At 45.6% G+C, this 12,732-nt stretch overlaps 1 protein-coding gene across 1 annotated transcript in view; it reads right to left on the minus strand.

The window, feature by feature from the left end:
• Nucleotides 1–9,550, minus strand: part of N4BP1 (NEDD4 binding protein 1) — a 49,371-nt gene extending 39,821 nt beyond the window's left edge. Inside the window, exon 1 of the mRNA XM_059903803.1 lies at nucleotides 9,106–9,550. Within this exon, the coding sequence (XP_059759786.1) occupies nucleotides 9,106–9,303 (198 nt within the window). The 5' untranslated portion in view covers nucleotides 9,304–9,550. The remainder of the gene's footprint in view (nucleotides 1–9,105) is intronic.
• Between the last annotated feature and the right edge of the window lie 3,182 nt (nucleotides 9,551–12,732).

The following is a 12,732-nucleotide window of genomic DNA, read 5'->3' on the forward strand; positions in this document are numbered from 1 at the left end:
AGACCATAATTAGAATGTCATATTTAAGAATAAATCTCACTTAATCAGGTATGGCAAGGTTACTATTAAAAAACAAGGATTGTAGTTCATGTATGGAACCAACTCAGGATACTGCTCTGGTACCTACTCTGTGGCATGCAGTATAAAGAAAGTCCCTTCCTGGCAGGCGAGAAATTTTAGCATATTTTGGGAATCTTGAGGCGAGAAGAATTCATCCGAATGTATAAATGCTACAGGTGAAATATTAGAGATGATTTTCTTGATTTTTTTTGGAGATTTGTTTCCTAGCTTTAAAATAGAAGAGACAAAAGAGGCAACTAAAAACAAAAACAAATGAAAACCACCCAGCTACTGAAAAGGTAACCTAAGGTTCCTTATGAAATTTCCAGAGAGGATAATTCTCTAGTCTTAGTAATTGCTAATACCTCCTGCCATACTCTATATACAATCAGGCTAGTCTACAGGCGCGCGCGCGCGCGCGCGCGCGCGCGCGTGTGTGTGTGTGTGTGATCAAGAGTAATCCTTGAGGCTATTTATAACTACAAGGGCACAATTAACACAAATTACAGAAACTCTGGAAGGAAGGTAAAAGAATAGCTGCATGCTCTCTCAGTGTCATACTAGAGAATTGTCTAGCAGGCCCGACCAAGGATTATTTCATAGCTAGGGCAGGACTGTCCAATAGAACCTTCTGTAATGACATATGTTCTATATCTGCACTGTCCAAATTGGTATCCAATAGCTACATATGGCCACTGAGCACGTGAAATACAACTAAGGAAATGAATATTTAATTTCATTGAATTTTAATTAAACAGCCACATGTGGTAGTGGCAACACACTGGACAGTGTAAATCCAGCCTTCAAACCATTTTTGTACGGGCCCTAAGAATTGTTTTTACCTTTTAAAGGCTTGTAAAAAGCAAAAACAAAGAAGAATATGAGACAGAGACCCTGTATGGTTCATAAAGTCTGAAAATATTTATCACCTGGCGCTTTACAGAAAAAGTTCGCCCATGTTTGTATGCTCTAGGAGAATGGGTTTTTTGTTTGACATACTATCTATATTGAAAAAGGCCCAGAATCTGTGAAATTACACATTTAACTTGCATATTTTTGTCCAGTAAAGACACAGATGATTTCTGTGATAACCCCCTAAATTACTGTTTCATTATCCTGGAGGACATGAACAAGTTTTGTATCCAATCTAGCAGTCTTATTTCAACATTCTTTTTCAGTACCTATATTCATTTCCTGTACTGTTCCTTGAACCAGTTTTCCTATCCAGCTAGTTCCCTCAAAAATGAGTTATAAATAAATGCTTGATATGTGCTCACCTTGTATCTTTAGGAATTATTTTAATTAAAAAAACAAACAAACAAAAATAAAGTGCTCATTTAAAAAATTCCTATTTATAAAAACAAAACTAAAAAAATGGTGAGGATTCAAGGCATATTTTGAGAAGTAGATAATATGATGTGGCAGTCGTTCCTATTGTCTACCAATATCCATGTTCTGCTTCTTTAACAAACAGAACCCAGATTTTGTTCAGGGCAGCAATGTATCTAGTTAAAACTGAACATTTCCTAGCTCTCTTTCCTGCAAGTATTGGCCATACGACATAGTTCTGGCCAAAAAGAGATAAGGAAAAGTCTGCTGGGGTGCTGTAGAAAAGTGTTGTGGCTTCTTCCTTCCTTCTTGAAATAGAGACTTGATGGCTGGAGCTGCAGTAGGTATTCTGTGACCATGAGGGAAAGGCCAAAAGAACTGCAGAGATCTTCACCCTGACAGCTGCTAACCACTACTCAGCCTTGGACTGTTGTTTATCTTAAGACTTTTTATTGAGTGAAAGAAAACTAAACCATTTTGTATAATTTCTCTCACTGCAGCCAAATCCTGATCTATCTATCAGCCTAACTGTTAGAGATATATCATCTGCATTAATCTATTATAACAAAGTAATGACTTTATTATCTTAATTTTAAAAATACCAGGGTTAATAATGAAACATATTGTGAACTAAACATGTAGGTTCAAGAATGGATAAAGATCCCAGATGACTGGTAGATAGGGATTTTTGATGAAAAGGTGTCATAATCACAACTGACTTCTACATAGAAAATTCAGATGTGAATCCACACAGTTCTTATTCATCAATTAAAGTAAGTAATTCTGTCAGCACTAAGACTGAACAAAACTTTCTCTGAGTTCAAAGGAATCTCTTAAATTAACAATTAAAAGAAATAATTCAGTTTCTTTAAACAAAAGGATTTTCCTATGTTGTTTCCATATGACATAACTTATTTTTATAAAAAACAGTTCTTTAATTAATTACTGTAAGGATTTCCCCCCTATAATTTTGTTTCTGAAATGCAAGACTTCTAACTTCATACAATTATATTAATTTAGTAAAAAGTCAACACAGAACAAGATGTTGTCCCTGATTTAATTAAAACCCTGTAATACTAGCTGGCAAACAAATAGGGAAGAGGAAACTACAGTCATGAGCAATCACTTTGACCCTAGTACAATCAGCATGAGTACCCCTTATTTCAACATTCTGGTATAACCCCAAAATATTAACCATAAAAGAGACTGAACAAACTTCTGTTTCTTAAGAAGATAATTTTCACAACCATGGTGAGTTAAAAACTATCATTCTAGAAAAAGCAAAAAGGCCCCCAACCTCCTTTCTGGTAAAATCAAAACAAAAAACTCTGTCACTACCCAGTATTACATCTATAAATTATTTCCTCCATGAACAAATCTACTGTTCAAGAATTCATTCATGAAACCAGGTACCAAGTTCTTCTAACGGAAAAGGAAATAAAACAATATAGGGTCCATCTTAACCCTCTGAAGCCAATGAAGTAACAGGCCACTTCTACTGGAATTGTGTTTTCTTTACCCTTATCTTTCTCCTCTCTTACTCCACAAATATGCAAGCAAAAACTCAGGTAAAGGACAATCATCAACTCTTCATAAGACCCTCTCTTCTTTTCCTCTCAAATTAAAAGCAGACTGGATGTTAGGCTACCTTACCACAGTTTCTCAGGTGTATTGTAATTTCAATGTTTAAGACTGATGAGTCCAGGGCTTCCCTGGTGGCGCAGTGATTGCGAGTCTGCCTGCCGATACAGGAGACACGGGTTCGAGCCCTGGTCTGGGAAGATCCCACATGCCGCGGAGCAACTGGGCCCGTGAGCCACAACTACTGAGCCTGCGCGTCTGGAGCCTGTGCTCCGCAACAAAGAGAGGCCGTGATAGTGAGAGGCCCGCGCACCGCGATGAAGAGTGGCTCCCGCTTGCCACAACTAGAGAAAGCCCTCGCACGAAACGAAGACCCAACACAGCCAAAAATAAATAATAAAAATAATAATAAATAAACTTAAAAAAAGAAAAAGAAAAAAAAAAAAAAGACTGATGAGTCCTCCAAATTACTCTCCTTATAAGTCCTCCAGATTGGTGTTCTTGGTAGGTCACTGGCTATGCTTCACGGTGGCTATTCACTGCCATGAAGTAATGCCTGAAATAACACCACCTGATGGGCAGCTGTAGGTAGCAAATTCAGTATCCTAAAGGTTCAGGGAGAAACCATGCAACAAGTAGCCATGCTGTTTACTTCCAATTACTCCTCTTTTGTTTGTTAACCTCCAGGACAGGCTCCTGGCTCACCAACTAACTCTAGCACCCAATTCCCTGCTATGGACCTCTGTGATCTCAGCACTGCATTATCTCTAGATGCCTCACACGTCCATCCTTTAGCCTCTCACTTCTCTAAGTTAAAAGGAACGCTTCCACTTCACCCATGACCACTGAGGTACCACCCCTTGGTTCTCAGAATTCCTCCAGATCCAAGATTCTGATCTATGAAATGCCTAACTACCACCTCTAGAATTCTCCAACACTTACTGAAACTGTCCTCTGCCTGCATGATTCCCTGAGTCTAGGAGGGGACACGGTCTAAGGTCCTGTCTCTTCCTTTATTCTTATAGTTCATTATGCCCTTCTGCCTTCACCTGCCTCCTCTCCCGTCTGAACCTCTCAAGCTATTAGTTCACTAACAGTAGAAGGTAAGTCTTGCATATTTTTGGACTGTCCTAGCCCAAATAAGGCTGACCATTCAGAAACAGTTCCTGGGCCCCGTTTTGCCTTGCTCAATTGCACCTCAGATTCCTTTAGTCTTTATGTGCTGGCTTCACCAACATCCTGAGTGGGGGAAATCATCACCTACTTAAGAATTTCTGGATCACGTGATACTATAAATTCAAACCACCTAATCTTCCCTGGCCCTCACTTCAAGTCCACAGTCCTTTTTTGTTTTTTTCTAATGCACTTCCAACAGTTCCACTGTATCTGTGTTGACATATTGCACTGTCTTCAAGGTCTCACCCTCCCTCTCTGGGCATAAACTGGCATCCCACTTTACTAAGACAGTACCATAGGCCACTAAGGCCTTCAACTGCCCTCTTCACCAAACGGGAAAAAAAATGTGTATCCTCACTCATCTTGTCTCCTACTACCTAAAGCAGAGGTCCTAAAAAGGCAGTCCAAAAGCTGAATCTGGTCCACTGCCATGTTTTGTTTAGCATATGTGGTTGCTTTCTATTTTTCTTTTTTTAGAATATGTACTTTAAAAAGAATGTATTAGTGCAAAACTTTTACTGAGATGTAATTCACAGCATACATGGTTTTTAAAACATAAATTAGTTGCCTCTTAAAACAAAACAAAAAAACAAAACAAAACAGATTTCCCATTATGAAATGCAGACTTCTGGCTTCTCTTGGGTGAGAAGATCAGACATCACTAGGCCCATACTATGTAACCAGCTGATACTGAGCATGGGCATCTGCCCTCTCCCCTCTCCCACAGGGCATGAGCACCCTGGTTCACCCGTTCCTTCCGACCAAGCAGCCACTTCCCTATGCAGTCCCCCACCTAGTCCCAGTGGCTCTTGGATCTAAGGGAAAGATCTAACTCTTCCCACTCCCCAGGACTGAGATCTCTTCAGCCTCATCTCTCCTCACCCGTGCCAGACTCCAGGGATCCCACCCCTGCTCTGAATCTTTGATTTCTTTGTGAATGAGGCAGCTCATAGTCAGTGCCTCCACTTTCTCTCTGACATTCAATCCTCAACTTCCTTTGTTTCCATGATGTCTGCCACCTTGGACTTCAGTCCCCTCCCACTGGGCCCCTATGGACAATGTCAGCTTTTGGTTTCCCTCTCACTTTCAGACATTGCTTGTCTAGCCCTTGTAGTAATGTCACATTACTATAAAAGTTCTAAACACTTATCCCCAATTTCTATACTTATATCATCAGTAGCCAGCAATGGACCTGAGGATGGAGGCATTGAAATGTAAATCTGACAGCATCACTGGTGTTCTTACAACCTTCCATTACTCTCCGCTGCCTCCCTGCTTGGTAAAATCCATGTTCTTTAGCAGGTCGCATGTGCTTTGTGAGCTGGCACCTTCCCCCATTCCTGTCCTTCACTTGAGGAATCCATGAAAAAACGGGACTACTTCATATCCCTGTGATTTTGCACGTGCTCTTCCTTCTGGAAAACTCTCATTCATCCTCCAGCATCCCGTTGGGCAGAACAACCCTTCCTCTCCTATATTACTTGCACATACTTCAACTCTTAAATGTTGTTTCCAACTCTGTCTCCCCTACTAGGCTGTGGGTTCCTTGAGGTCCAGAGGCAACAGCTAGTGTACTTCGTGGCACAGAAGTTTTTTTTTAAGTATCGGCTACCCGGTCCCACCAACCTACAGGTCAAACAACGTATCCACCATCCTTCCTGACACCAGGGCTTCAAACCTCTCCCTCAATCCCTACATCCACTCAGTTGCCAAGTCCCAGTGAAAACCGTGTCACCCCACCCATGTCCAGTTCTAAATTGGAACAATGTTCCTTCCACAGCTGGGTCTGCCTGTCTTCAAATACAGAGTTTCAAGCAAATCCTTCCTCTCCCAAATCCTCACTGACTCCCTACGGATAAGGCCCAGTGGCCTCAGCACAGCATTTGGGTCCCTGGAGGCTTCGTCTCTCACAGGGCAGCAGGACTCTTCCTACCCAGACACTCCATGCTGTTCTGGCTTCCAGGCCCTTGCCTGCAACCACCTCCACCTGGGAATCTTCCCAGATCTTCAAAGCCCAGCTCAAGTACTGCTTCCTCCAACAAATTTCCCCTTTGACAAAAGTGGTCTCAAGAGCATGTGCCTTTTTTAAAAAAACAAAAACTTCCCAGGACATTATCACTTTCTACCAGTAGCCCCATCTCACCTCCCTCCAGCTAATGGAGCCCTAACTAACTAAACCTCCACATTCTCCTCCACTCAAGCATTTGCTAAAGGGTAGCGAATTGACATTTTTAAAGGAGGAAAACAACAGGAACCACTTGATGGGACCCACAAAGCTGCTTGGAGAGTCTACCAGCTAGTTTAAAAAAGTCCTTACTCTACATCTTCCTTCCCCCAAACCGTCTTCTCCTTCACAGCTTAACTTAAAATACTGTAGACATTGAAGACTGTTCTCCTGTTCTTAATTTTTTTTTTTTTAGCCACACTACGGGACATGCGGGATCTTAGTTCCCTGACCAGGGATCGAAGCCGTGCCCCCTGCAGTGGAAGCACAGAGTCCTAACCACTGGACCGCCAGGTAATTCCCTTCTGTTCTTTTTTTTTTTTTTAATTAATTTATTTAATTAATTTATTTTTGTCTCTGTTGGGTCTTCGTTGCTGCGTGCGGGCTTTCTCTAGTTCCTGTGAGCGGGGTTTACTCTTTGTTGCAGTGCGCGGGCTTCTCACTGAGGTGGCTTCTATTGTTGCGGAGCACGGGCTCTAGGCGCACGGGCTTTGGTAGTTGTGGCTTGTGGGCTCTAGAGCGCAGGCTCAGTAGTTGTGGTGCACGGGCTTAGTTGCTGCGAGGCATGTGGGATCTTCCCGGACCATGGCTCGAACCCGTGTCCCCTGCATTGGCAGGCGGATTCCTAACCACTGCACCACCTGGGAAGCCCCTTTCCTCTGTTCTTAATTTTTTAAAATCAAGTTAATGGTTTTCTCTTCCTTAAAAGAATGTAAAACAAACTCCAAAATGAATTAACAAGAACAAAAAGCCCTCGAGTATGGCATTCAACTTTTTCCCATAAATCTCAAAGGGGAAAAAAAGGATTTCTTATAAGTGGGAAGGTTGGATTATGAGTAGCACACATCAAAAAGATAAATGGGCAGGCGACACATACTACCAAGATACTGTAAGACACACCTTTTCCAATTAGCTTATGCTGAACTGCATGGCAGGGACAAGCAAGGCAATTGGAGTTGGGAGGGTCCAGCAGGGTTTTTCTGTAGAGCAAAAGAAGCACTCTCCATGCTTGCAGTGAGCCTTGAGTAAAGCTGAACTGGGATCAGGCAGAGTACACAATAAAAGCAGTGAGACTAGTCAGGCTACAGCGGAGATTTAAGCTGAGAGCTGCTAAGGCAGAGAATTAGGAAAATAAAGTGGGGTTGAATAAATAAGTGTTTTGTAAATCAGAAAAGTTTAGAGTGAATGAGATAGGCAACAGGAGGCTCTACTAGATCCCAGGGCAGGAGAATGACTTTTTGTGGGAGGATTAGTCTAATGCAAGTTGTACTGGGGAGGGAGGGAAGGCAATGAAATAAGGGAGAGGGCACATACCAAGAAAGAAGGTCTTAACTGCTGCAAAAATAATGGAAAAGGAAGGAATGAATGCATGTAAGAGACTTTCAGAAGCCATAATAGGACTTAGTCATGTCAAACTTTTTAGCCCTGGGGAGTGGGAAGAAATTGGGTAGCCGGGGAGAAAACAAGGAGGGGACTGGGAAGGAGTTAGCCCAGACTACTGGTTCAAAAAAATCAAGAACAGGAAAGCAAACTTGATTCAACATCTGCAGTGCTTTAAGTTAAGCTGTGGAGAAGAATCATACAGTTAAGTGTCCTATCTCCTCTAAGCACGTTAAAAGCAAGCATACAGGCTTTTTTTTTAATCTAAGAAAGTCAAGAGTTACAGCTAATCAGATTCTTCAAGGGCACTGTGAAATTTCTGAAGTACGACGCCAAAAATGGATCCCCACCCCCAGTGCTCATCATTTGGGAGATAGGTATCAAGAGCAAGGCCTCTGGAAACAAACTCCCTCGCTCTGAATCCTGGCTCTCCCACTTACTCGATGAGAAAACTTGGAGAAACTTGGCTCCCCGGGAGGGGGAGGATGTACTCTTGCAGTATTTGGGCTTGGGGAGGGAAGGCAGTAGCTGAAGGTGCCCGAAGTAAGTCTAAGTGTGAAATGCTGATTTAGAGAGAAGGTGAGTCACCTCTTCGAAAGTTTCAGTTTCCCCAGCTGTTAAAAACAGGAAGATAATAAAATCTACCTCACCGGATTTTTTAAGGACTGAATTCGATAATCCTTCCGAAGTACTGAACATAACGTCTGATGTGCTACAACCGTTCGATAAATGTTAGTGGTACACAAAATCAATACAAGGAATAATGCTATTTTTAACACTATTATTAACCATCCCTATCTCTTCTTGATATTCTCCGAGTATTGTACTACTGTGATGGTTCTGTCAGATTCTCAGAGGGGTCTGACATCCCCCAGAGGTTCAGAATCCCTGGAGCGGAGACCTGGGAAGAGATAAGTGGCTGAGGCGGTAGGCCAGGAGGCTGCGGGCCCAGCCGTCAGGCCCTGCGCACCAGCCCGCGGGCTTGGGGGGGGGGGAAAGATAACAACAGGCAACACTCTCAGCGCGTTCACTCCGTGCCTGCCAGCCACTGCGCTCTGCGCTCTACGCACATCACCTACTCCAATCCTCGCGACAGCCTTCCGAGTCAGCTGCTTTCGTCAGCGCCACTTTACAAATGGGGAAACTGAGGCGCCCGGGATGAAACCGCTAGCCCAAGGTCACATGGCTCTAGAGCGAAGGCTCGGGAGACCGCGCTCTCACCACCGCGCCTGGCTCGGTCCGCGCAGGAAGGGCAGGGAAGAAGGGGGTGGGGACGCCCAGGGACCCCGATCGACAGAAGGCCGCGGGGGCCGGGCCGGGGAAGGCGATCGCGCGGGGGCGGCGGCCGGACTCACCTTGGCACTGTGCACCGCCTCCTGCGCCCCGCGGAGCTGCAGCCAGATGCGCGCAGGGAGCGGTTCCTCAGCCCCGAGCGCGCCGAGCACGGCCAGGCTCACACCGAACAGGCCCTCGATGCGGCCGCGGCTCCGTTCCAGCAGCGCCGCCTTCTCGGCGGGCGCCGTGAACTCGTCCAGTACCGCCCGGGCCGCCATGGCGGGCGCGGCCTCCCGCGGCGGCGCCGGGGGCCGGCGGCGGCGACGCCCCCTCAGCGTGCTGCCCCTGTACCCGAGCCCGTCAGGCGGCGTCGGCCCTCCAGGCCGCCTTGCCCCGGCCCGAGCCCTGCCGCCTGGCCGGAGACCCGGCTACACCATCCCGCCGCGGCAGCCGCAGCTGGGTAACTGCGGGTAAAAAGCCCCTTCGCCGCCGCCGCCGCCACCGCCGCCGCCGCCGCGGGCCGAGCCCCGCCGCCGCGCATGCGCCCCGCCCTCCGCCGTCATTGAGAGTCGCCACCCCCTGGGGGGGGGGCGCGGAGGCGACGAAAGTGTACGTCACGCACAGTCGCCATGTTTGTTGAGGGCCCAACGATGGCTCTGGAGGGGGGCCTGGGTGGTCTTTGGTCAGGCCACGACGCTTTTGCGTGGCCTGGTGGATGATGAATTTATGGTTTTACAGATGGGGAAATTGAGGCTCCGAGCCAGTAGGCGGGACTGACCCAGTGTCACACAAGGGATTTGACTTGCTTTCAGACATCTAGAAGCCCAATATAACACTCTAGCAAACTGAGTTTTCCAGCTTCTCATTTATTGATAGATGTTTTCTTCTCTTCCTCCCTCGATCCCTCCTCCACCTCTCTCTGTCTCTCTCTCTGTCTCTCTCTCTCTCCCTTTCCTTTGCTTTGCATTGTTTTTTCAGTAAAAGTGGTAATAGGAAGAGAAGAAAATGGGAATAATGTGTATGGAGAATTGAAAAGCAAAGAAATGATTAAGGAAAGGTCACGAGAGTGTTTTCTTCTGGGAAGGGAGGAGGAGAATGTGTTATAGAAGAGGTACAAGAAGTGCGGGACTAGGGGCTCCTCCGTGATTTTAGTGGGGTACTTGGGCAAGTACACCCTAAGCCCTCTCCAGGTCTGTTTTCCCATCTGTAAATTCAAGGGTTGCTCTAGTTATCTCCGAAGTCTTTTCCAGATGTTACGTTCTCTGAGTCCATGAAAACAGATTGTGGAAGATAAAGTGGTTTCCTTTCTCTGGGCTAAATATTGTGGGTATAGTAGATACTTAGGGACCATGGGCATATTACTTGTCTAAGTCGTAATTTCTCATCTGGAAATATGGGTAACAATAGTACTTCCTACTGTGAAAATTAAGATAGTACCTGGACACAGTAAATGATCATTAAATATTAGCTATTATTGTTAAATTAGCAATATATTTAAGGCTCCATTTTCACAGCAAAGCTTTGTGTGGATTATGCAACCATACTGAACTTATGGGCCTGGGAGCCCCCTCCCGCTGTATAGATTCCCCCTTGAGGAGAAAGAAGGGGAACTAAAGATGTTGCAGTTGGAAAGGCCAAGTGGGAATGGTCTTGGTAAGAGGGATTACCCAAGGTAAAACCTCTCAAGGATCCGGGCTGCTGGGGTTTTCCATACGCCTCAGAAATTCAGACAGGTGTGGTCCCCTGGCGCCCCACCAAAGGATGACTCAGCACAGGGAAGAGAACCACTAGGCTCACAGACTGACAACTTCTTGCTCCCCTAGGCTTTTCCCTGGGTGTCCACACAGCCAGCAGCCTTCCTCCATCAGGTAGATGACCTGAGATTGGCTGAGGCAGGTCAGGTGGAGAGTGTGGCCTTGCAGATAGACTGCACCCAGAGCAGGAGTCAACACAACATGTTATTTCCTGTCTTCCTGGTGCGCTCACCTTAAATGCAATTGCTATTGTTCAGTGATTGGACAGGGCTTTCCCCAGGGCGGGTCCTGTTTGCTCCCAGCAACTTCCCTGCTGGTGAGTCTTAATTGCTTAATTATTAGGGCTGAAAAGAGGCTGCTTCGAAAAACACAGTACAGCTCCTTCCCCTTCCCCCCAAGAAACCTGCCCTAAAACAACACTAGTAGTTCAGACACACAACCACAGAAGAAAATTGGGCCTTTAGACTGTGTTCAGAAGTCACTGGGTTGGTGTATCGCCAGAGACACAGCTTTGGGATTTTTTCCCTCTGTTTAGAACACTTGCCAGTTCATATCTGGTCAGCATTTCCCTTTAGGGAACTCTCAAGGTTTCCTGAGTGTAGGGAACAAGGAGAGAGAGGGAGAGAGAGAAATCCCCTTTTAGGAAACTCCCTTGCTTCCTGTAGTTTCTGAACCACAACTTCCATCACTTGACCAGTCTTGCCTACCTGGCTGGCCTCACCACCCAGGACAGTTAGCACCAGGGATGAGACCTTCACGGAGTCTATATTCCAGATACTGTACCTGTTTGTTTTCTCTAATCTCCATAACAACCCATGAGAGGGTGTTGAGGGAATCACCTATTTCCTCTTCTCATATTTTCACTGTGAGGGCAGGCGGTGGATTCCTACCCTTTTCTCCAGCAGGGCTGACTGTGGAAGAACACATGCAGTGCCCCTCGCCCACTCTCCCCCAGGGCAGGAGAAGAACTTCTCTGACCCCGCTGACGGCTGACTTTCTGAGAAGGATCAGTGCTGGGTTGGGCCACCCTGCCCCCAGAGAGGGTGTGTTATTCTCTGCTGTCTGCGGTTGGCCACCGTGTCAGTGACTGTGTGAAGTATTTTCACCTCAGCCACATCCTCCGGTCCAGCTTTATCAGTAATAAAGATGACACTTTGATCTCTACCTGTCTGACACCTGCTTTTATTTCTCAGTCCTGAATGCAGGAGGGTCAGGAAGAGTGTTTACTGGCTTCCTAAATCTCCAGCAGTGGTTGCTATTTTTATCATTCCTATTTTAAAGATGAGGAAAGAGAAGCATAGAGAGGTTCTGGAACGTTCCACAGAGCTGGTAAGTGAAGTGGTAGGAATAGGCATTTGAATCCAGGCAGTTTGACTCTGTACTGGGTGTTATATATGCAACCGGCTCCCTTTTCTGCCCTTGTACAAGAGCAAGAGGAAATAATATGTTCTCATGACTAACCCCTTAATGTTTGGACCCTCCTTGCCTTGGGATGCTCTCAAAACCGGACAGACTTGAACCTGTCACATTGCTTCGCTCACCAACCAGTCTAATAAACAGACTCAAGATGGAGTGTTTTCCTGGGTTCTTTGTTTTTGGTGTAATAACACCCAGGGCTTAGAATAAGGAACAGGAATACGACTGTGCTTCAGCCTCACAGAAATTTTAATACATTGGCAAACTGTTCAGTGTCTCTTATCTCCCTTGTCACTAGTCCAAGTTACCGTCATCTCTCCCTTTGACAACTGTGGGGTCTCTCCCACATTCTTCCTGGCCTCCCTCTAAATTTCAGGAGCTACAACTACTGGAAGGTTGGGAGAAATTACTCCGTGGCCAGAGTAATCTTCTCAAGTTACAAATTTCATCAGTTAATCTCTTGCTTAAGACCTTACAAGAGCTTCGCATTATGCTCAGAATAAAATTCAAACTCTACCTCGGTTTGCAGCACTTGCA

The sequence above is a fragment of the Balaenoptera ricei genome, chromosome 19, assembly GCF_028023285.1.
Source record: "Balaenoptera ricei isolate mBalRic1 chromosome 19, mBalRic1.hap2, whole genome shotgun sequence".
Taxonomy (NCBI): domain Eukaryota; kingdom Metazoa; phylum Chordata; class Mammalia; order Artiodactyla; family Balaenopteridae; genus Balaenoptera; species Balaenoptera ricei.